The sequence below is a fragment of the Vitis riparia genome, chromosome 13 (genome assembly GCF_004353265.1).
Source record: "Vitis riparia cultivar Riparia Gloire de Montpellier isolate 1030 chromosome 13, EGFV_Vit.rip_1.0, whole genome shotgun sequence".
Classification (NCBI taxonomy): domain Eukaryota; kingdom Viridiplantae; phylum Streptophyta; class Magnoliopsida; order Vitales; family Vitaceae; genus Vitis; species Vitis riparia.
In genome coordinates this window covers 5,974,757-5,999,165 of record NC_048443.1, presented here as the reverse complement: position 1 = coordinate 5,999,165, position 24,409 = coordinate 5,974,757, and the positions used below count along the sequence as shown (strand labels likewise).

General features: G+C 32.6%; 1 protein-coding gene and 1 pseudogene across 2 annotated transcripts; both read left to right on the top strand.

Moving 5' to 3' along the window:
• The first annotated feature begins 10,317 nt into the window (after nt 1-10,317).
• Nucleotides 10,318-11,548, top strand: LOC117928219 (annotated as a pseudogene).
• Nucleotides 11,549-19,519: 7,971 nt separating this feature from the next.
• Nucleotides 19,520-24,190, top strand: LOC117927775 (phosphatidylinositol 4-phosphate 5-kinase 6-like). Of its 2 annotated transcripts, none has more exons than XM_034847448.1 (8): nt 19,520-20,960; nt 21,335-21,502; nt 21,739-21,904; nt 22,253-22,369; nt 22,461-22,654; nt 22,752-22,894; nt 23,010-23,085; nt 23,456-24,190. In XM_034847448.1, exons 1-8 carry the CDS (start codon nt 19,765-19,767, stop codon nt 23,739-23,741), a joined length of 2,346 nt encoding a protein of 781 aa, XP_034703339.1. In that variant the 5' UTR covers nt 19,520-19,764; the 3' UTR covers nt 23,742-24,190. The 2 variants fall into 2 exon arrangements, with proteins under 2 accessions (XP_034703339.1, XP_034703338.1); XM_034847447.1 differs by having other exon boundaries at nt 22,752-22,912.
• The last annotated feature ends 219 nt before the right edge of the window (nt 24,191-24,409 follow it).

The following is a 24,409-nucleotide window of genomic DNA, read 5'->3' as shown; positions in this document are numbered from 1 at the left end:
TGAGGAGTTCTAGGAGTCGAAAAATTTGTTCAATTCCATGCTCATTGCAATGAGTTTCAAAATCAATGTTCTCAAATTCTCTCCCATGATCACTTCTTATATAAGTGATTGCAAAACTTTTTTTTTTTATTTTGAACCTTTTTGTAAAACTTTAAAATTTCTTGAAAAGTTTATTATTATTTTTTTGTTCTTCAAAATAAGATTCATGTGTATCTAGAGAAGTCATCCACAATGACATAAGTATAAGATTTTCTTCCAAAACTTGGTATACTAGAGGGACCAAATAAATCTATGTGCAATAATTCAAGTGGTTTAGTTCTGGAAATAAATTTTTGTTTTTAAAATAGTTTTTTTATTTATTTTCCCACATGACATGTTTTACAAACTTATCTTTTTTGAAAATTTATTTTGAGAAGACCTCTAACAAGTTCATATTTGTTGAGTAGTGAAATGAGGTCCATGTTAGAATGTCTCAACCTCTTATGCCACAACCAATTTTGATCATGTATATTTGAAAAACATTTATCATGGCCATCATATTTTAAAATATTAATTATGTAAATATTATTATTTCTATGGTTCGTAAAAATGATTTTATTATTTTGAATATCTTTGATGATACAATGAGATGCTTTAAAAATCACTTTAAAATCTTTGTCACATAGTTGACTAATACTCAAAATATTATGTTTTAAACCATCAACTAGTAACACATTTTCAATAAGAGATGGGGTGCTATTACCAATATTTCCTTGTCCAATGATTCTTCATTTGGCATTATCTCCAAAAGTCACATATCCTCATTTATTTCTTGTGAGGAATGTAAACCTAAATTCATCTTCAATCATGTGTCTTCAGCATCCACTATTCAAAAATCACTTGTCCTTATTTGAATCTTACAAGCACAACTTAAGTAGATTTAGGTATCCATATCTTTTTAGACCCTTAAGGGTTAGTAACCTTTGGCTTTTCAATCCAAATCTTTTTGGTTTTTTAAATTAAAACCTTTTGAGGACCATCTCTAAGTGGACAAGTACTATTAATGTGTCCTCATCTTCCATAAAAATTGCAAGCACTGGAAGAGTTTGCATTTGTGGATTATTTTACAAAATAATTTTTGAAATATTTTTTATTCTCTGAAGATTTGAACCTTAGCCCCTTCTTGTCAAAAATGCATTTTTTACTAGTTAATATCATTTCAAAAAAAAATTTGTTCAGAAAAAAAAGATAGAGAGAAAGGATGTCAACCAATCATTCTTATTTTCCAAAACTTCATTCTCCTTTTCAAGAGAAATTTTAGCATTTTCAATATTTGAAAATTTTTCTTGCATCTCTTCAAGTTCTTGAATTTTATTTTTAAGAGAATGATTGTGATCCCGTATTTTCACATGCATTCCCACTCATGGCAAGACTCGCTTTTGTTTTGTAAAAAATTAATTTTATAAACCATCAATGAGAGCACAAAAGCAGTCCAAAAAGGTTAATAAGTGCACAATAAGGCAATAGAGAATGTAGAAATCAATCCTAGATGGAATATGCGAAGATGATAAAATAGAAGGTCTACAATAATTTTTCAAATCAAGCTTTTCAAGATCCTCATATATATCTTCCAATGCATCATGTAAATCATCATAATTAATGTTTGAATTTATCTCATCAAGTTCATCAATAGCCATGAAACATATGTTTGTCACTTCATTTTCTTTATCTTCTTCGAAGGAGTCTCCTTCACTATTACTCTAAGTGGATACCATTACCTTCTTTTTTCCTTTCTTTACTTTACTCTTGTAGAGATTACAATTATACTTAATGTGCCCAGTTTCTTGATCTTATAGCATACTAAGTCCCTTTTCTCGTCCTTTTTCTCCTTGTCAACATTTGATGAAGCTTTTTTCTTTTAACAGTCTTTTCTAGAAGTGACTCTTCTTCCCTTGAATTTTTCTCCCTTCATGAACTTTCTAAACTTTCTTGTGATGAGCATAAAGTCTTCAACTTTTTCATTTTCTTTCACTTCTTCCTTATGAGTTAAGGCTTTGAGAGCTATGCAATTTTTTATTTTTTATTTTTTATTTTTATCTTCCATATCTTGATGGCTTTTCATGGTGATCTCATGAGTCGTTCAAGACCCAATCAATTCTTTCAAAGGCAACTTGGTCAAGTCTTTTGCTTCTTGAATTATCGTGACCTTAGCTTCCCATTTCTTTGGAAGTGATCTTAATATCTTTATCACCTTCTCCAGTTCTTTGTAAGTCTTTCCCAATGCTTCAAGGTCATTCACAATATCGGTGAACCAAGTAAACATCTCAACAATAGTTTCATTATCTTTCATAGCAAATAATTCATAAGTACGAATAAGTATATTGATTTTTTTTTTATTCTTTTACTTGATTTGTTCCATCATGAGTTATCTCAAGCAATCTCCAAATCTTTTTAGTTGATTTACATTAGCATACACAATTATATTAATTTCTATATATAACACAATGTAAGAAATAAATTGTTCTAACGTTTAATTGAATTTTTCTTTTATCATGTTCATCCTATTTTTGTTTAGTTTTTGGAACCAACTCTCCATTCATTAGTTCTGTAGGAGTATAGGGACCCTCTTCAATGACATTTCAAAGATTAAGATTGGTAGATTGTAAAAATCAAGTCCTTTTTGTATTCCAATAAGGATAATCGATTCTCATAAAGAATAGAGGTCTATTGGTTGCAAAACCTTCTAAATGGGGTGAGCTTGATGAATCAACCATCACCTATTAGATTGTTAAATCTTAAACAAAAGGTCTAACTCTAATATCAATTGTGAAACAAGACTAATTAATTTAATAATAAAACACCCAAGAGGGAAGAGGAGTGAATTGGGTTTTAAAAACTTTTTGGAAAACTATTCTCGAGCAACAATGAAACAATAAAAAAAATAAAGGCATAAGGGATAGAGAGATTGCAAATGTTAATTTTGTAGTGGTTCGATTAATTCCACCTACATCCACTCTCCTCAAGCTCCACCTAAGTATGGGTTTCACTAATTTGAAGCTTTAACCAAGCTCTCAAATCTTTACAATTGGATTCCTTGGCTCTAATGGGCACTACAAGCAATCCTTCAAGTTTTATACTCAAACTTAAAGGTTAACACTCAATCTTACTTCAATAAATGAGAGTTTAAGATCACTCAATCTTAACACAATTAATGAACAAATACAAGGAAGTTATGATGGACAACAAGTGTGTACTAGATGAGTATCCCTATGAAAGATTTAATGCACCATGAAAGCTTTGAACGTGAGAAACTAGTAAGTAAAAAAGTTTAATGCAAGTATTCTCTTTGCAATAAATGAAAAGGAGCTCTCTATTTATAGGTTTCCAACCTCAGACACTCAAAAAAACACCAATTGGCTTTTCTTGGTCGAGCTTCGATTTAACTGGTTGACTAGTTGTTGGATATTTAATGCACTGCAAGCAAGGTTTGAAATATTGGTAAATACAATATATCGATACTTAGATTTTACGGATATATCAGAAATATCGGAGAAATATTGATGGATATTTTGACAAAAATATCGGTGAAGTAAAAATTATTTAAAATTCATCAAAATATTTGAAAAAAACTCTAAAAAATTATAAAATAAAAAAAATATACATTTAAAAGTTATTTTGTAAATATAATTGACATAGATATTGTTATGAAAAAAATATCTATATGCAATGATATATCGGTCTTAATATATAATTTGTTTTTTATCATATCAAATTAATTTTAATTTATAAAATATTAGAACTTTATTATTATCATTATTATTTATATTTTAGTTTTTTAAATAAATTTATATTTTAAAATAAAAACATTCAAAATCAAAAGGATAAATATGAAAAAATTAAAAGTGAAGTGATAGTAATTTTTTAGAATATGATTAATGAGATAAATGATGATACATTTAATTTTAAAACTATAATTTATTTAATTCAAATGCATTTAATAGTGTGAAATAAATGATGATACATATATGATTTTTTAATATTTATATTTTTATATTTAATTATCATATAAATAATATAAAAAGACTTATTAAAAAATTATAATATTGATTTTTTATATTTTTATTAATCAATTAAATATAATTTAAAATAAAATAATTAGAATTAGTTTTTTTTTTAATGATGAACCTTAGCAAATTTAAATTGAACATATATTATCAATGAGCATCCTGTCCAATGATAGCTAGAGATTGAACCCAAGACTGCAAGCTGCTGGACTACACCTGTGCATGGAGTGCCAATTTCGGGTGATACTTAAAATAAGATAGTTAAAATATTATGAAAATTTTAAACATAATTAAAAAAAGGTTAAAAAAATATAAAATAAAATTTTCTCATATTTAATATTATTTCAATAATTACAAAGTGTCGGTTGAAAGTAATTTATGATAATGTTAATATTTATTTCAAATATAATGATATTTTTATTAAAAGGCTAATTTTTATTAAATGATATATTATTAGTTAAATGATTTTAATATATTAATATAATAATAAATTAAATGGTTTTAATATATTATTAATAGTAAATTAATACACCATATAAAATCATAAACAATTTTGATATAAACACATCACCACCCTTTTCTTCAAATCCCATCACACAAAGAGAGAGGAGAGCAAAAACAAAGAGAAAAGGCCAACTGTTGTTGCATACCCACACCGATGACAGTGGAGACCAAAATCTAAGAGAGAAAATACCAGTTTTGGTGATCGCTACTTATGTTAATAGAAGAAATCTTCTCATTACATTAGTCATCACAGCGACACCACTGGTATGAAGGCATTCCAGATCCATGATCATCATTGATGTCCTTTTTCCTTATCATCATGGGTTATGGGTCTTGATTGTTGAAAAACTCTTTATTTTGAAGGCAAGCTCTGATTTTTCAAAGATTTTTTAAGTTTAGATCTTGTCTATTGTTGATATGTTATGATTTGAAAATGAAAAAGGGATTTCTTTTAGTAACTCGAATATTTCAACCGAGTCAACTCAGAATTTTTTTATCGAGTCAATCGAGTTTAAACGATTCCTGATGAGTTTGAGTTTGAGATGGTATCGGGTATTGGACTTGGCCAATATTTAGAACCATGGCTGGAGTGGGACTATAGGACATGGAAATATCGAGAAATTTCCCAAAAAATCAGTAAAAATATTGATAAATACTAAAATATCAGCGATATTTCCTAAAAAATATCGAGATTTATGTTCATCAATAATCGATGATGAATATCATGTCAGAGTTGGTCAATAAGCGAAATTTTGACAAAATATCGTTGAAATTTTTCAATATTTCGAACATTGACTATAGGTGACCATTAGGGTTCGTCCGGACCTCAACTGAGAAAAAGGCACCTTTGACCGAGAAAAGGTTTCCCTACCCCCTACTAGATGAGATAGAAGATTTTTGTGCACCCTTGACTAGTTCTTAACTAGGAAAGGGTAATCGATTTGACTAGTTCCCAATCGATTGAGCTAATTAAGCTTACTCTTAACCGGTTAGGCAATTATGGCTCAAAATTTCTTTTTTCTTTTTTTTAATTCAATTCTTTCTAATATTTGGACAACATCTTTAAGTACTTTTATAAATCAAGTTTGAGAGGTTTTGGTTTAAGGTTTTAGATTGAAACTCAAATTCAAAAAATATGATCTTTTAAGGCTCAAAACAAGTATGAATGCAAAATGCATAAAAAGATCGAAAGACCTAAGTGCACCCAAGTATTCACCTTACATAGGGTTCCAAAGCTTCAAAGGTCTTCATGCACACTTGATCTTGCACTCTTTCGATCCTTTGATGAATAACTTGATTGTCCAATTGAATTTCGCAATTAACACCTAGAATGCATCTTGGTTTTAACTCATTAGCGAACTAATTATGATTTGTTATCATTAAAACTTACTTAAGATAACCCTTGGGCTAACATAACCTAATCCTGGTATAGGGAACGAAGAGATCCGAGATTCCCTACATCAACATATAGAAAAGAGGGGAAACATGGAATATTTTAAGGCTTAATAATTGTATTTTGTTTCTATCATGTGTAATATTTCTCATAGTATAGTGGAATAACTCTCTCTTATCTGTGGATATAGACATATTTGGTTCAATCACGTTTGCATTGAAACTTTTGTCTACACAACAAATTGTCCATAGAGCTCTCACTAGCATAATACAACCACACCAATAGGTTGTTTTACTTTTAGGCACATCAACCCTTGTCCCCCATTTATTGTCCAAGCATTGAGTTACACTTCCTATCTATCACCATATAGCCAAGTTATTAGTATTAATTAGTCATTCTCCTACTACTTGCTCTAAGACCATCATGACCCCTTGCTCCTAAGCATGGTTGAACACTAGCATATATCTCCTAGTGGCCACCAAGAGGCTTAGTTGCTTATTTTGGTGCCTTCTTCTATCACTTGCCTTAAAACTAAGACTCCTTCTTACCCTTTAAAGCTTCAATCTTGTGAGATTGTTGTCTAAGTATACCATTGTCAAACTTAATTGTGGTTTATAATTGCATGGTTTCCAGCCTAGTCAACTACCACCAAGCCAACTTAGATGGTGTTTGGTAAATCAATTTAATGGCATAATATAATTTAATTACTTAATTTGAGTAATTAAATAGATTAAGCATGTTTGATAAAATAACTTAATATTACAATTTAAATTTATTTTTAACTTAATTTTATTCAAATCTTTTTTACATTATTTACCTATACTAGTGAGAGTATATTTTAAAATTACGATTTCATATTCATGATTCATTTTTTATAGTTTTCTTATATATTTATAATGCTTTAAATATGAATGTTTTATAAATAAATTTATTGATTAAAATTAATGAAAATAAATATGAGTTAAAATCAATAAAGATAAATATTAGTTAAAATTATCAAGAGTAAATATGTCAATTTGATGATTTAAAATAAATGTTAACTTTACCAAATAATTTTAACACTTGAAAATAAAATAAGTAATAAATTTTAAGTTAACAACTTAAAAACAATTTAACTTAAAGTTAATTTAAGTCATCAACTAATAAATATTAAGTTTTACCAAATACTTAATTAGTCACCAACCTTTCAAGTACATCATTCATTGGATCTATTTGTTGGTTACATTTTTCGGTGATTCCTATACTTCTTCTACGACTATTGATCCTTTCTTTATTTGCTCTAAGATCTCTTGTGCTCTATAGTAACTTTTTATGGCTACCTCTTCGATTAGATCAAGGATATCATCAACTATTCCAATATCTCCTTACATTTGTTTTGTTTGACTACTACTACTATTCATCTTAATTTTTTTCCAGGTTCTCTCTTCTTACCATAATGCCTTTACAAGGTCTTGTCAAGCATGCCAAAATACATTTCCTATTAGAAATACCTTAGCAAAATGTTAAGGCAATGTTTCGTTCCTATAAAATTTGAAGGAAAATGTGAAGAAAATAAAAAGTGAAGGAAAAAAAATAGACTTAAAATTAATAAATTATTTTATATGTTTCTTCAAACTCATTTCATTTATTTTTCTCTATTATATAAAGATTAAATAATTTTAAACTAATTTTAATCATATTTGATTTTCTTTCATATTTTCCATGGTGATACCAAACATGAGAAAATTTTCTTTTATATTTTTTTCCTTTTCCTTGATACTTTCTAAAAACCAAACATAACCTAAGGCTTTGGTTCATGGATTATGTTCATGGTGCATGGTGTGCTAGAGTATGACAACTTCAATTATTGCTCAACCTTCGGATGAGCAAGCTAAAAGCTAAGTTTGGTTCTTGAAAAAAAAAATTGAGGGAAAATGTAAGGGAAAGAAAATATAGTGGAAAAGTAGAAGGAAAATAAAAAATGGATTTAAAGTCAATAAATTATTTTTGTTTGCTATTTCAAACCTATTTATTTTATTTTGACTCATCAATATAAAGATTAAATAAAGTTTCGAACTAATTTTAATTATATTTTATTTTCTTCAATATTTTTAATATGAGAAAATTATTTTCTTTACTATTTTTTTTCTTCTCTTAATACTTTTTAGGAATCAAACATAACCGAAATGCCCTCGATTGACTGGACTTGAACTAAGGTTGAACCTTGGCCAACAAAAGTAATGCAAGATGAGAAGTATTATATATAGAGAAGGTATTTAATACTTCAATTACACCATGTCAATGTGCTGATATGCATGGTACAACTATTCATTCATATTATAATATTTCATTAAGAATTAGCTTACTATAAAAACAAATGAAATGGTAATTTATTTCATTAAAAGAAAATTTCAAAATTCAATTTTCCAATAGCTAAAAACTTCCTTTAATCATTTTCAAATCCAAACAATTTTCTCATTATCCTCTCTAAATTTTCTATCAATGGATAATTGATAAAGAGGAAACAAATAAAAAAAATTGATATTTTTATCAATTAGAAGAAGAATTTATAAACTTATTTTAGGAAAAACATTTCTCTTGCCAGTGGGAGATGAAGCAAAAATTCTTTCACTAGAAAAGTTATTGAAACTTAACCTCCAAATATGTTGAAATGAATTAAGGGAACTTTATACCCAATAACATAAATTTCAAAATTTTCCTTCAATAAATCAAACTTAATATAAGCCCTAAGATGGCAAAATATTGTTTGTACCACATCAACATGCAAATGCGCTATAGCTAAGTTACTCTATTAGATGAGTCTTTTTATGTGCCTTGAAGTGCCAATCACTTAAAATTCTCATCATTTGAAAGATGGATGAGAAAATTTGAGATAAGGTAATTTTGAGATGTGATTAATTTATGTTAACTTAAAATCGACTTAATTTCATTCAATTTTGATGAGATTTAGACTAAGGTGGGGTTTTTTTTTTTGGCTTTTTGTTGAAAGTAATTTGTTTTCAGAATTTAGGTTGTTTGTTTTTCTACTTTTTCATGACTTATTATAAACTTTTACTAAATAGAAAAAGTCAAAATATATAATTTTTTTAAATAGAAAAAATAACATATTGGTTTTTTTTACTTTTTAATACTTAATAGAAATAAAATATTACAAAAACAAACAACCTAATATTTAACACTATTAAGCATTAAGGTTCTATTTAGAATTAAGTAAAAAAACAAACACCACCTAAATGTACTTAATATCATTAATTGAAAATTTTATCAAATGCCCCTCTTACTTTAAGTCAAGTGGGAGATAAATGAAATCAATTAATAAATGGGATGGGTAAAGATAAGTGAAATTAACGAATGAAAAGTGTATTGGTGGGAGAGTTTCAACAAAATTTCAAACTAATGAAGATTAATAATACATTTGATAATGTTTATATTCGACATGTTTTTAAGGAAATGTTTTTAGGAAAATCACTTATCAATTTTTTTTTTTTCACAAAGTACTATAAGAGTTTATTTAGTAATAATTTTAAAGTGTTATTAGCATTTCTAATACTTTAAAGATAAAAATTTTCAAATTTTAGAAAAATTAAAAATATTTTCTTAAATTAATGTCAAACTCACTCTAAGTAATGTTTAACTTTTTAAAAGCGATTTCTAAATTTTATCAAATGTATAATTCTCTTTTTAAAATAATATTTTTCTATATTTGAAGCATTTTCTAAAAACAATATTAAATAACTATAAATATATTTAATTCAAACCTCGGGGAAGATAAGAAAAATTAATCCTTTCTTTAAAATGCTAATATTTCATATGGGCAATAAACAAAATCAATTTCTTTCTTCCATTCCATGATGTTTTTGAAAAGATCTGTCCACTATATTCCCTTATTCTCTAGATTTTCTTTGACTCTTCATTTTGAATAACTTATGCCTAATTGGTCTTTATTCATAATCCAGAGTGCCTGCCATGTACTCTATTTTCCTTTTATTTGCATCCATTGATGACGTGTATCACTTGGTCTTTATTCATAATCCAGAGTACCTGCCATGTACTCTATTTTCCTTCTATTTGCATCCATTGATGACGTGTATCACTCATTTCCTTACCATGCTTAAGACCCTGTATAACACTAAGCTATTTTTCACCCTTCTACTTGTCCATTCATATTCCATATCATCATCCATCTCTTATCCAACTCACTCCTACCCATCCACGTCAGCTTTTGCTAATTTAGTCCAACCAACTTATAGAAAAACCAAGAAAAATTAAATACAACTCAAAATTTAAATATATATTTATGACATATTTCCTTACGGTACACAAAAACCGTCGAGCTTGATAATGAGAAGAAAACAAGGCAGAGGAGAGAAAAGAGAAATGGCAGCGTCCAAGTCAGTCATCAACGTTGCCGCTCTGTGCGGCTCCCTCCGCTCGGCTTCCTTCAACCGTGGCCTCATCCGCTACGGTCCTCTTTTCTTCTTTTATTCTTTTTCCTCTTAATTTCTCTATGAATGTAATGAGTATCGGTGAATTAGGTTTTGATTTTGGTTGCAGCGATGAAGCTTTCCAAGGAAGCAATTGAGGGAATGGAAATAGAGTACGTGGACATATCGCCATTGCCCTTGCTCAACACCGACCTCATCGTCCGCGGAAAGTTTCCGCCGGCGGTGGAAGCTTTTCGCCAGCAGATTCTGAAAGCCGACGGCGTACTCTTTGCTACGGCGGAGAACAATTTTTCCGTCAGCGGTGTACTCTCTTTTGCTAGCTCATTTGTATGGCTGTGTTTGGTAGTCGAGAAAATAAAGGAAACCGTTAATTGTTACAAAAGTAACGGTATTTTCAAAAACAGTTGTGAAATAGAGAGTCAGCTCTTTGGTCCTCCATGCATTTTTATTGAAATCTGGATTTCATGATGCGATTTTAGTAGGTTTCCTAAATCACTAATTAATTTCCTCTACTGCATTGTGAATCAGCACCCCTGAAGAATGCCCTAGATTGGGCATCAATAGCCCCAAATGCATGGACGATAAGCCTGCTGCAATCATCATCGCTATCACAGTTGGTGTTTTCCTTGATCTCCATTTCGTTAACAAGCCCCACTTCAACGTGAATGCATTCCAACCCCCTCCGAAGTTTGATAGCGATTGCAATTTGATCGATGAAGCGACTATGGAGAGTCTAAAGCAGGTTCTTCAAGCCTTGCGCACATTTACTCTGCGCCTCCAACCCAAGTATACTACAAGTTTTCATTCATTCGAACTCTAAACTCAACCCACATTGTCACCCACATTGTTGTTATTGGATTATGATCTTTTTTTAATAAAGAAATATCGATTGGAATGTTTCATGAATATCTAATTATAATCAGATTTCTTACCAAATATAAAAAACTATTAGAAACATTGACCAATTACCACATGTTTGTATTGAGCTTCAACTAGCTCAACATTCGTTTAGACTTGTGAGTTTTGTGTCACAGGATGCTTCAAATGAACCTCTCCATGGGTTTCACGAGCTTAGGAAAAAACTAAATCCTTGGCAATTAACTAGCTTGTTGTGCTTTCCATGTAGGAGCAAATTGTGGGAGTGGATTAATGGAGGGCATTAAGCCTACATCGGAGGCACCAAATTTTTCCCATGTTTGCAACAATTAAAAACAATATGAAAGTTGGGGTTCAAGGCCAACCATCAAGACATGCTACAACATAAAGCATCTCTTTGTGGTATACCAATGTGGTTTTAGACAATTACATTCTCTTCTTTTGTATTTAGATCCATCACCCTAGTTCGGTTAGCCAAGTTCACAATCCTTCTCTATTGCTTGAATTCTTGATTATTTACTAATCGATGAAACTTAAACTTCGTATCAAGATGATATAATGTTAATCGCAAAACCGGAAAATAGGATATTCAACTCTTTCAAATGAAATATTGAGCAAAGTGCAACTTGATTGCACCTAATTTAGATAATATCTATTTTACACTAAGCAATCTAAGGTTTTGGTAAGTGATTATGGTTATATGTGGGCTTTAGTTTTGGGCCACAACTTTATGGGCCAACGATGTGTTGTATCCTTTCCGCAAGTGGGGAAGTTCCAAGCATACCAACCTACTTGGGCCTGCTCAAACAGGAGGCGGGCCAAAATAGAGGTCCGCTTGTGTCTAAAACAAATTAGGGTGGATGGAGTTAGGCCCAATCTTGAATACGGTATCAATTTGAGATATATGGCTTTGGGTGGTTGTCTTTGGAAATTTTGGAAATTTTGTAAACTTTGGAATTAGGACCAAACCTTTTGCATCGTCCCCCATAAACCCAAAGGAGTAGTTTCCCAAAGAGTGAAACAAGAATAGAAAAAGGGGAGTAGGAGTCTAGGAGGAAGACAGTCCAGTTGTTGGATCCATTCATCCACATCCCAATGAGCAGAAGCAATAATAGTAAAAATTGAAACAACCAAAGTGGTAAGCAGTGAGCAGCAAGCACCAAGCACTAAGCAGCATATTGAAAACTGATAAGCCACAAGCCACTTTTGGGTACTAAAAAGCCCATCTCCCAAAAAGTTTGTCATTATTCAGCCGAATTTTGGGGGTCTGAGACTCACTCCATGCATCCACACTCTCCGACACGGATATACAATAGTTTGCAGCCAAAAAGAGAGAAAGAGGGAGTGAAGAAGGTCAGAGCTTAGGCGGCGGAGTTGCAGGCATATTCAGTGTGGTGAGGGGTGGACCTGTCACCTGTGGTCTGGTATTACTCCATACTCCCTCCTAGGAGGCCTTGAGTTGAATTTGTCAGCACCTTATTTGTCGATACTTAGCTTTCAAACCTTATTCTCCCCAAAATTCACCAACTGGCTACCCCCCTCTCTTTTTCTTTTGTATTTTTGAGCTTTGGCCTGTGTTTTCCTACTCAAATTCGCTTACCCAAATGGAATAACATCACCTCTCCTCTCCAATCACCCTTCTTTTCCATTCTCAATCATCTTCAACTTAAACTCTCCTGGCTATTCCAAGCTTTACTAGCTAGCTCCACACCTCTTTCTCTGTTTTTTTTTTTTTTTTTTTCGTCCATTCTAATTTGGACTAAATTTTACTAAGACATTGATCAAGGATTTGATACGATAAATTTTAATGGCTAAATGTGCTGATGTGGTATAGAAAAATCGACAATAATACCAAAATATCATCAAAATATCGAGATATCGTGAATTTATTAATGAGAAATGAGGAAAATTTCAGAAATATCAAGCAAATGATATCTCCACCCCATATCTCGTGTCAAGACCATCCGATACATGATTTTTGGACGATATTTTATGGAAATATTTTGATATTTTTATGGATGCTTCTAACTTCTAACAACGACCCATTAAAAAAAACTTTAAATAATCTTTCCCTTACTCGTGATAAAAATAAAAATAAAAAAAATCCTTAAATAGTATTTCCCTAACTCATGATGTTTTGTGATCATCAATTTCCAAAATTTGAATTCTCAACAACATTCATAATAGTGTCCCCATCTAGAGCTTTGATTGATCGTCAAAGATGGAATGGGCCTAGGACTACAATGGGCCCAATTTGGGGGGCCACTTGGTGTCCTCACACAAGCTCAAAATTGGCCCACAATTACAAGGATTAGGGCTTGGAGCACATGATGGTGTTTGGTTTGGCCTTCTCAAGTCTTAGATGCCTTCCTCTAAAGTCTTACCCTAACATTTGGGTCAGTCTACACTTTCCTTGTATCATTTTTTAGTTTCAATGTTGGTGGGGGGCACATTGCCGGCAAAAAACCAACCCAAATTAGGCATACCACACGTGGATTGCATTTTTTTCCAACATCACACATTAATTAACTGCTTCGTACATCATAAAAAGGGTAATTTAGTAATTATGAAAATTTTCATCGACCAATGTGGGATTGAAACATTAAATTTTATTGTCGAAATTGAAATAATGCATTACATCCATCATTTTGTACTATCAACCCTTCCAAATTTGTAATCACATCTACAATTATTTTAGCAACATAAATTCATATTATAATAAGACATAGTCTTATTACTTAACAAATGTTAAGGAGATCGAATATTTTTAGATAAATGAAAAAATATTCATATTCCAAATAATTAAGAAAAAAGAAAAAGAAAGAAAGTCTCACCTTATTATAAAACCTCTGCATAAAATAATGAACTTTTGTTGAGCAATGATCAAAGTCAAATTAAAAATGGGGAAAATCACTCACAAACATAAATGCAACAGAGGGGTGTGGGCAAAGGATTAGGAAATTATAAGCTAGAGCTAGATGGTGAGGGTGGGGTAGGAGACTTAAAAAGGCGACAAAAGAGCTATTTGTCTCTGACACCAACCACCTGAAGAGGAGACAAAGCCTCAACATTGCACACATGAATAAACTGAGCTGCACATAATGGATGGTGTGGTGGGTCATTTGTGTTTGTGTGATCCCCATCATCAGCAACTGCCCACATCTATGTGGACAACACAATCCAAAACTCTCCCCCCATACCCCTCTCCTTCAACCCTTTCAATGCCCACACCATTTATTGTTTCTTCATTAGGTTTCTTCAATACCTAACACATCACTAAATATATGCCCAAAATCCACTTCCACTTGCTCTTCATTGGCCAATCTATGTCACTCCATGCTTTGGTCTACCTTGTAGCTTTCACTAATCCCTCTTATTAAGTGACCACTATTTTTCCCATTTATGGGAGTTGTCGTTCATGTTACCATCATAACTTCAAGGCTTCCATTCTTGATTCGTGGGAAGTATTACACCTTAGAAAAATAAAAATTTAATTGAAAATAATTTTAAGAGAGTCGTTGAAATAAAATTCTCATAATCCTACTTGTCAATTCAAATCGTGGATCATATCTTTTACTAGCGCAATCCTTTTTAAATATTGATTTAATCATAAATCGATCGATTTGACAATTTGACCAATAAATTTGATGAATTATCATTGTATAAAAAATATATTCCAATACATTTGAAGGGGTCCATGGATTATTCTAAGAGGGATTGAAAAATTTAGTCCCAATCCATGCCAACCTTCCAAATGGCACAATGCTCATATCAAATTGCCAAAATTAGGTGACTAGCCACACCATAAGATATTCAAATGCAAAGTAAAAGAATAGAAAAAAGGAAAAGCATACACATAGAATGTCTACTTTTTTTTTTCTCTCTCTCTCTCTCTTTTGAACTTTTGGGATTGTTGGAAGTGAATGAAGAGTGTGAGAAGGAGGAGGAACAAGAGAGATGCTTTTGGATTGACACATCATTCATTATGTTATAATCAGTGACATGTCCCCCATGAGGACAAGTGTCAACTTTCGAGCCAGCCATTGCAGACTTTGTGTGGGCCCTTACTTGGGTTTACTCTCCCCCTTTTGACCCTCTCTCCACCTTCCATCAATACCACCCCGCACGATCACACCCTGCTACGCGGTGTGCACTTATTTCTTTATTCCCAACCCCTCTTATTTCCCCTTTTTCTCCATTTCCTCCACATTTTTTTTTATATTTTTACTCTGTGGTCCCTCTTAGTTGTTATTGTACTCATAAGTTGTAGTCAAAGTGGGTTTTTTATATTGAATTTATGAGATAAGATAAACTATAAATTCTATTAAAAAAATGTATAAGGTTGTGTGTGGGACTGTTTTTGAAAACGATTTTCTGTTCTCTAAAATAAAAAATATGTTTGATAATAAAAAATTATTTTTTATAAAATGTTTTCAAATAATATTTTTTAATTATTTTTTGTTATTTTCATTTATTTTCTAAGTACTATTTTAAGAAATAATTATATAAACATATAAAATAATTAAAAATAACATATTAGATATAAAAATTATTTTTAAAACATATTTAAAAATATTAAAAATAGGTTAAAAACATTTTACTTTTGTAAAACAAACTCGTGTTCTACAAAAATTAGAAAATAATTTTCAAAAATTGTTCTTATAAACTATTTTTCATAACTCTTTTCGAAAATAGTTACCAAATAAACTTTAATACTCTTTAATTTCAAATAATATATTTCAGTTGTTTTTTATTGTTTTCATTTATTTTCTAATGATTGTTTTAAGAAATAATTATACAAATATATAAAATGATTAAAAACAAAACGGTAGATATAAAAATTATTTTTAAAACGCATTTAAAAATGTTAAAAACATTTTACATTTTCAAATAAACTTTTGTTCTACAAAAATTAGAAAATAATTTTTAAAAACTATTCTCAAAACTATTTTTAAGAATTTTTTTTTAAAACAATTACGAAACAGACCCTAATAATCTTTAAATTCATACTTTGTAATATCTTTAAGAAAAATTGATCCCTAAATTGTATACTTTATATTACAAATATTGTTATTAATTAAATATCTTGTTCTATCTAATTCGTATAAATATGGTGAAATTTGTAAATATTCAGGTCATAAATTAACTTCTAAATATCATTATTTATAAGGTAGCACAACATCTCTTAAAAATTATTGATGTCTTACCTAAATACCTACCTGCAATCATTTTTATAATTTCATTAGTTTTAGGATCACCCATCTCTAATCACATTTTTATAACACATGTTTGTCATTTAATTAGTAAAGATTAAGTTGCAAAAATATTATAATATTATTATAATCATATGATATCCATTGCATCATTCATATATCTACCTTATAAACAATTGTAGATTTCAAAGAAAAAGTTGTTACTAATTTTATTTTGATAGAATATGATAACTAGATTTGTAGTTCTTTTGCAATTAAAAATATTTATTCATTGGAATTTATTATAAAACCCAACCCAATAATTGATATAAATGGATTGAGTAGTATCTTAAAAATATCAAAATTAAGATTTCTATTTCCACACTAATCATTAGTGCCCCACTATTTATAGTCATGGTGAATTTCAAAGTCAAAGGCCCTTTAAAGTTTTGTAGACACTAATAAGGTAAAATGTTGCCTTTTATCAACCCAATCCCATTGATCCCATTGATCCCACTAGCGCAAACAAATCTTTATCACAAATCTATGTCCACATTACTACCCCAAAGTAGCCAAAGGAAATTAATTTAAAAAATTGGGCTATAATTTTTAGATTATGAATTAATTATTGAATTAATAAGTGGACCCTCATTTGTTTTTGAATTATTTTATAAGTAACCTTTGCTTTTTTGGGTAAAAAATCCTCAATCATTTATTCTCAAGGGTGTAATGATAGAAGGTAGAATAAGACATTAGCTTCATTTGCAAAGATGGCAAGATAATAACTCTATACATTTGGAACATCCTTTGTTAACTTGGGATACCACGTTACATATCGAGCTTACACAATGATATGCAAATTTTGTATATAAGTCTTACATTATAGAATCATATTTTGATTTTTGCATTAAGCATTCGATCCTTTGAGCTTTACTTAATCTCGTTATTATAACACTCAATAGGTGAATCTCCTATTAGTTTGTGGAGTATGGTAATTACGAAGTTCTAATTTAACTAATGAGTTTGATGGTAGTAAAAAGTCACAAATTTTAATTGGAAAAATTCATTAGATGTACATTGAAGACATTGCAGTCTTCATTTTAATAATCAATTTGGAAAAATAGTAACATAAACGTTTAAAAGACTTTAAACTTAAATCAATAAAGAAAAAAAAACACAAACGAAGAAAAATCATATATTTCATGGATGACAACATACCGTTGATTTCCTTAATAGGAGTTGAGCTTTAGGCTTCCTTATGAAGAAGCGGGAATGAATTTGACTCGCCTACATACGGTCAAAGTGTTAGAAGCCTTCTAGGAGGCCTTGTCACAATTTTTTTTTCTCTTTTTTTCCTTTGGAAGAATTATTATGGGTCATGAGCAATAAACTAGAAGAGAAGAGAGTGAAATTACTTCAACTAAAGGAAAACTCATCAATTAACTTTTCCAACTTCAATAATATGGGGGATATGATTTTCGAAAAACCGCTTTTCTAATAGGGTAACGCTAAAGGGGTAAATAGATATTTTTGAATATTACAATATAAACGATGAATAAATTAACTCAAATTAAAACCTGGAGATATAAAGATATTCAAAGCAATCGCAAATATTCAAGGGACACATATTTTTACATGAAAACCCTCATATTAATTGTGAAGATAAAAAACCATGGGATATAAGACTTCTAACCTACAATTCACTATATGAGATCAAAGTATAATTTACTTGACCGTTTTATGCTAAAGACTTATTCTCCCGTATTTATACCTTAATTCACGTCCACAATGCAACATCTCCAATACTTCAATAGATTCCTCTCAACCTCCAAGGGATGCAAGTCCTTCCAACAACCCAAAATTCAATCCTATGAATTCTTTCTTGAAATATTAGAAATGATAAAGCAAGTTGGTTGATTCTCTCAAAGTGTCCCTCTTTGAATAGGTTAAGAGAGGGTTTATATAAGTCTCTAGGCCTAAGAAATTGGTATCTAAAATTTATTAAAAAAAATATTCATGAATTTTCAAAAACAAATTCTCTCATGCTCAGGCATATTCTAAACCACTTCTTGAACACACTTTAACCACCACTTGAGCGCCTCGGGTGCTTGAACGTAGGATAAGCACTTGAGCGATTCCAATGCTTAAGTGTTGGCTCCTTTGCTCAAATGTTTCTTGTTTTTCCAAAACATCAATTTAGGCATTTTAGTTCATATGAAAAATACCAATCCACTTCACCCTTCAATCACTTAACTTGCTATTAAACAAACATTTTTAAACTTACCTGTAACTTTTCGGTTAAGTCAATAATAACCTTAAATTTTCACTAAAGAGTAAATCATTATCTAAATTTTTTTTAAGTCATAATGAAAATGAACAAAATTGTCGATAAACATAGGATAAAAACTCACTGTCATAACAATTCGACCTAGAATTAAAGGGTAATTAGTGCAGAGAAAGAATAAAAATATCGGATGGCATAGGAAATAGCATCATTCCTTAGAAATCTAGTGGCTATATGAAAGTTTTGGATGACATGGGGATGGTGCCAAAATAACAGAACATGAATGCAAAATATGGAGAAAGAAAAGGAGTCAAAAGCAAATAGATGTAACGAAAATCTAGTACTAAATTTAGCAATAAAGGAAGCATTTAATCTGAAAGGGAGGGACACTAAAATTGGCAAAGACATAAGCACCACCACCTCCTCCTCCGTTCCTCCACCTGTTTGGTGTGTTAGCGGTTTTAGGAGCCAAACCCGGAAACCAGAGTGTTGAATCTCTTTCTTTGGTCCCAACCAAAGTAAGAAAAAGAAAAGAAAACTAAAGAAAAGAAAAGAAAAGAAAATTTAAAAATTTTACCAAAACACAACTCAGAAACGAGAGGCTAGTCATTGGTTCCAACCCACCTTTTGCTTTCCCATCAATCAAACAGCAGCAGTTTCAGTTTCATTTTTTATTTTTTGGGTTATCGAAAATGTGAGGCAATCCCAAATCAGAGAATGAGGAGAAGAAGCTGAAAACAGGAAACCCATTGTGAAAAAAACAAAAACAAAAAAAAAAAAAAAAAAAAGAAGAGAAAAACTAGTTTTTTTTTTTTGTTTTTGTTTTGGTTTTTTGGGTTTTTGTTCGTCTCCATTGCTGTTGTTGTTGTTGTTGTTGCCGCTGCAGAGTCTTTCTCTGAGTTGGAAAAAAAATGGTTGCTTTACTCATTAAAATGATGGATTGAGAGAGTTTTTGATCCGGGTTTTCATGGCTGAAGGTGATTGAAAAGAGAGGAATGTGAGAAGGAAAGTCAGAGGCAGAGGGAGAATGAGCAAAGAACAGAGCGGCATTGTGAAGGCTTGGGAAGCAACGGTACGCAAGTCACAAGCAGCTGCGAGAAGGAGGGCACATAGCATTTTCGCAACAATGTCAGTGGCTCATGCCGACGACGATGATTCTGTCTCCGGCCATGCCTCCGGCGAGGTCTACCATGCCGAGAAGGTCCTCTCCAATGGCGACTTCTACACTGGGCAGTGGTCCGACAACCTCCCACACGGTCACGGCAAGTATCTGTGGACAGACGGGTGTATGTATGTCGGCGAATGGGTCAGAGGTAAGACCAACGGCAAGGGTCGTTTCAGCTGGCCCTCTGGTGCCACCTATGAAGGTGAATTCAAGGCTGGCTACATGGACGGCAAAGGCACGTACACTGGCGCTTCCGGCGACACTTACAAGGGCTCTTGGATCATGAATTTGAAGCACGGAGAAGGGACTAAAAGCTATGCAAATGGGGATTACTACGAAGGCGATTGGCGCCGAGGTTTCCAGGAAGGTCAGGGAAGGTATCAATGGAAGAATGGGAACCATTACATTGGGCAATGGAGGAATGGCATGATTAGTGGCAATGGCACTATGATTTGGGCTAATGGGAATCGATATGATGGGGTTTGGGAGGATGGATTGCCTAAAGGGAACGGCACTTTCCGGTGGGCCGATGGGAGCTTTTACGTCGGAATGTGGAGTAAAGACCCCAAAGAGCAGACTGGTACTTACTATCCCTCCGGTTCCCCCACCGGTCATATGGAATGGGATCCTCAGGAGTTGTTCTCCGTGGAGTTGAATGACTGTAAGATAAACCCTGGCGAGAATGTTTCCATTCTTCCCTTGCAGAAGATGCTTAACTGGCCTGGGCTCGACGGGGAGTTCCTGCAGAAGCAGCCAATTTGGAAGCCCAGTAAAGGGAACGACGGGAGCGTGCGGCCGAGGAGGATGTCAGTGGACGGCAGAGTGAATTACCACAGCTGGGAGGGCGATGGAGATGTTAGCTTTGATATTGTTGATGGGAATTCGCTCATGGGGAGAGATGTGGATGAGGGTTTGGGAAGCCTTCAGCTTGAAGATCCGGATTTGACAGAAACCAGACAACAGCAGATAAGATTACAGCCAATGAAGAGACAAGGCGAGACAATATCTAAAGGACATAAAAATTACGAGCTCATGCTCAATTTGCAGCTTGGAATAAGGTATTCATCGTTCCTCTACACTGCTTCACCTATTTGTCTTGTCTTTCTTGTTTTTTGCCTGAGTCCCTGTTTTGTCTTATAACTAAGATTTTTGGAGAAATGAGAGATAGATAACCTCTACCCACCTGAAATGGCAAGTCCATTGTACTGTGTAATAAGAGTGTTCATGGCATATAGAATTTGGAGTTGGGATGGTAACAATGCAGTTCCATTACAACAGTAATGAAATTATCCACAATCTTCCCTTTAGATGTGTGTTTAGTTAAAATAGTATATAGATACTATGAATGCTTCCAAGTCCCAAAATGGCTTCTAATCCATATTTGTGTTTGTAATCTTCACTGATCACAATGATTTGTGTTGTCGTCTTGCAGACATTCCGTTGGAAGGCCTGCACCATCTACATCCCTTGATCTGAAATCCTCGGCTTTTGATCCTAAGGAAAAGGTGTGGACGAAATTTCCTCCTGAAGGATCCAAACACACCCCACCTCACCAGTCGAGTGATTTTAGATGGAAGGACTACTGTCCATTGGTTTTCAGGTTATTTCTTCAATCATCTTTCCCTGCAGCTGCCTTTTGGGCAATAGAAATTTAGCTAGGAAATGGTTGCAGAAACCTACCACATTGTCATGGTTGGAACAAAGACAATCGAAAATGACTTCACAAAATGAATTTTACTAGAACATTCTGTATTCACATACGCTTCATTTGACATCATTGTCTTTATGTAATGAAACAAATAGAATGCTAATGGATCTTTATAAATATGTTTTCAGAACTCTCAGGAAATTGTTCAAGGTTGATCCAGCTGATTACATGATATCTATATGTGGGAATGATGCCCTACGGGAGCTTTCTTCCCCTGGGAAAAGTGGAAGCTTCTTTTACTTGACCAATGATGATCGCTACATGATAAAGACAATGAAGAAGTCCGAAGTAAAGGTGAGTTTATTTCCAAACTTTACCACCTAATTCAGACTTTTATTACATCTTATTTCAAGGATTCCCATAGAGTGTTTATAGTTTTTCTAGTCTCCAATTATGCCAAACTTTCTGTTTTCTGACCTGAATTTGTCAATAAAGCACACTTTGTTATTGAATATCAGGAATTTTGATTCCTGAATTGTACCATTTAATTCCAAATGAGTTTGTTTTTCTGCCATATTTGAACTTTTCCCACATAATTCCCAAAATTTTTGGTGGAAATTGATGGCTTCTTGATCGAGTCCAGAATTCTACATTGTTTGGGATGCTGATTAGTATCTAATAATTGATGAACACAAATTTCAGGTTCTTTTAAGGATGCTTCCAGCCTATTATAATCATGTTCGAGCCTTTGAGAACACTCTAGTCACCAAATTTTATGGTCTTCACTGTGTGAAATTAACTGGGGCTGCCCAGAAGAAGGTAGGGTTGTTACATGCATATGAAATCCTAAATGAATTCAAATATTCATCTGAATTATGAACTTTGTACTCATTTGATGGTGATGATCCAGGTGCGATTTGTCATAATGGGGAATTTGTTCTGTTCTGAGTTCGCCATTCACAGGCGTTTTGACTTGAAAGGTTCTTCCCATGGCCGCACAACTGATAAACCCGAGGCAGAAATTGATGCCACAACAACTCTCAAGGACCTTGATCTTAATTTCATCTTTCGATTGCAGAAGGCTTGGTTCCAAGAGTTTTGCAGGTAAGTTTCTTTTTAATTCGCTTTTTCCTTGTTTGCAATAAGTCATTTATGTTTATACTTGATTCTCCTTTTTAAGTTGAAGTGTTGCATCACACAGGCAAGTGGACAGGGATTGTGACCTTCTTGAACAGGAGAGAATTATGGATTATAGTCTTCTGGTTGGTCTTCACTTCCGGGAAGCTCCTGGAACTCGAACTCCTTCTGGAATTCGAACTCCTACTGGAATCCGAACTCCTACTGGAATCCGAACTCCTACTGGTTATTTCTTGTCCCTTCATTCATCACTCTTTCCATATATGAACTGAAGTTGAATACTTGCTGAACGAATGTAGTACCTCTTGAACCTCTATTGTAGGAAATGGAGACCCTGATATTGATGGAGCAGCCCCTCGTCTTTCTGGAGTAGACATGGATAAGCTTCTTCTTGACCGGTAAAATGAACTTATGAGCATTCTCACAAATGTCTCTACAACTTCATGAAATTGTGCACTGCTTGTTCAATAGTAAACCCTTTTTTTGGTGGGTCATTTGTAAATCCATTTGTATGTGCATGTTTTCTCTGACTACCCGAAATTCTCACTGGATTTTGATTTTGTTGTTCTTGCTGACCTGCTAACTGTATTGTCGTATTTTCTTTTTGACTAGTTCCTGAGTTCCAAATCAAATTTTGGACCAAAAATATCCAAATCCCATATAAGTCACCATGCTTATGAAGGGGGGGATTAGTTAGTCATTCCTGATCTAGGTTACCAAAAATATGATTCTGCATTCCTTATACTTTTCTTGAATTGATTCCTGCAGGCGGTCATCCATTAGATTAGGTATTAACATGCCAGCAAGGGTTGAGAAGACAGTGAGAAGAGGTGATGAGACTCAGCTAATTGGAGAACCTACAGGAGAGTTCTATGAAGTTGTCCTTTTCTTTGGTATAATAGACATTCTACAAGACTACGATATTAGCAAGAAGCTCGAGCACGCCTACAAATCATTCCAATTTGACCCAACCTCAATCTCTGCAGTGGATCCAAAGCAATACTCAAAACGCTTCCGTGATTTCATTTTCAGAGCTTTCACAGAAGACACTTGAAGGTATAGATTTAGCCAAAATCTTTCACATGCAGCTGGTGAGTGTCCATGTACAGTTGAGCTTCAGCAGTGAAGAAAGCTCTTACCAGCAAAAGGAACACAATTTGGCCATTGACATGGCCTTTGCAGGGTAGTATGTGGGCCTGCTAGGGTTACAAATTTTGGTAATTCAGCATTGTACTCCCCCCCCCCTTCTTTCCATCATCTTTTTATTTATAGTCACAGATATATCATATGTTCTAGTGAAGGTATAGATTGACATCATTAAGCAGATCCCTACTCTAGCCTGTTCCAATTGTAAATGAATTTACCAAAGGATGAACCTATTTTGGAGTTGATTCATTTTGTACCCGAATTTTTTTCATTTCCCAGAAAGCAATGAGTTTCTGGGATCTCGGCATCTAATAAAAATGTACAGAAGGAAATTGGAATAGCAACAACTTCCAGTTATCTTAAAGGAGTGTTCCTTCTTGATTAAAATGGAACTTCATTTTCAGGATTTGATGATTGTATCATCTCTAAAAGTCTTTCTACAGTCTGTTTTTGTCCTGAGAGGTTGTCATCAATTCTATTCTATGTATAAATGATTGATTATGTTGAATGGAAAGCCCTAAAGAACAATTCTGACTATAGGGTTCTGTGGAGAAAGGCAACCCAAATCATCTTGCA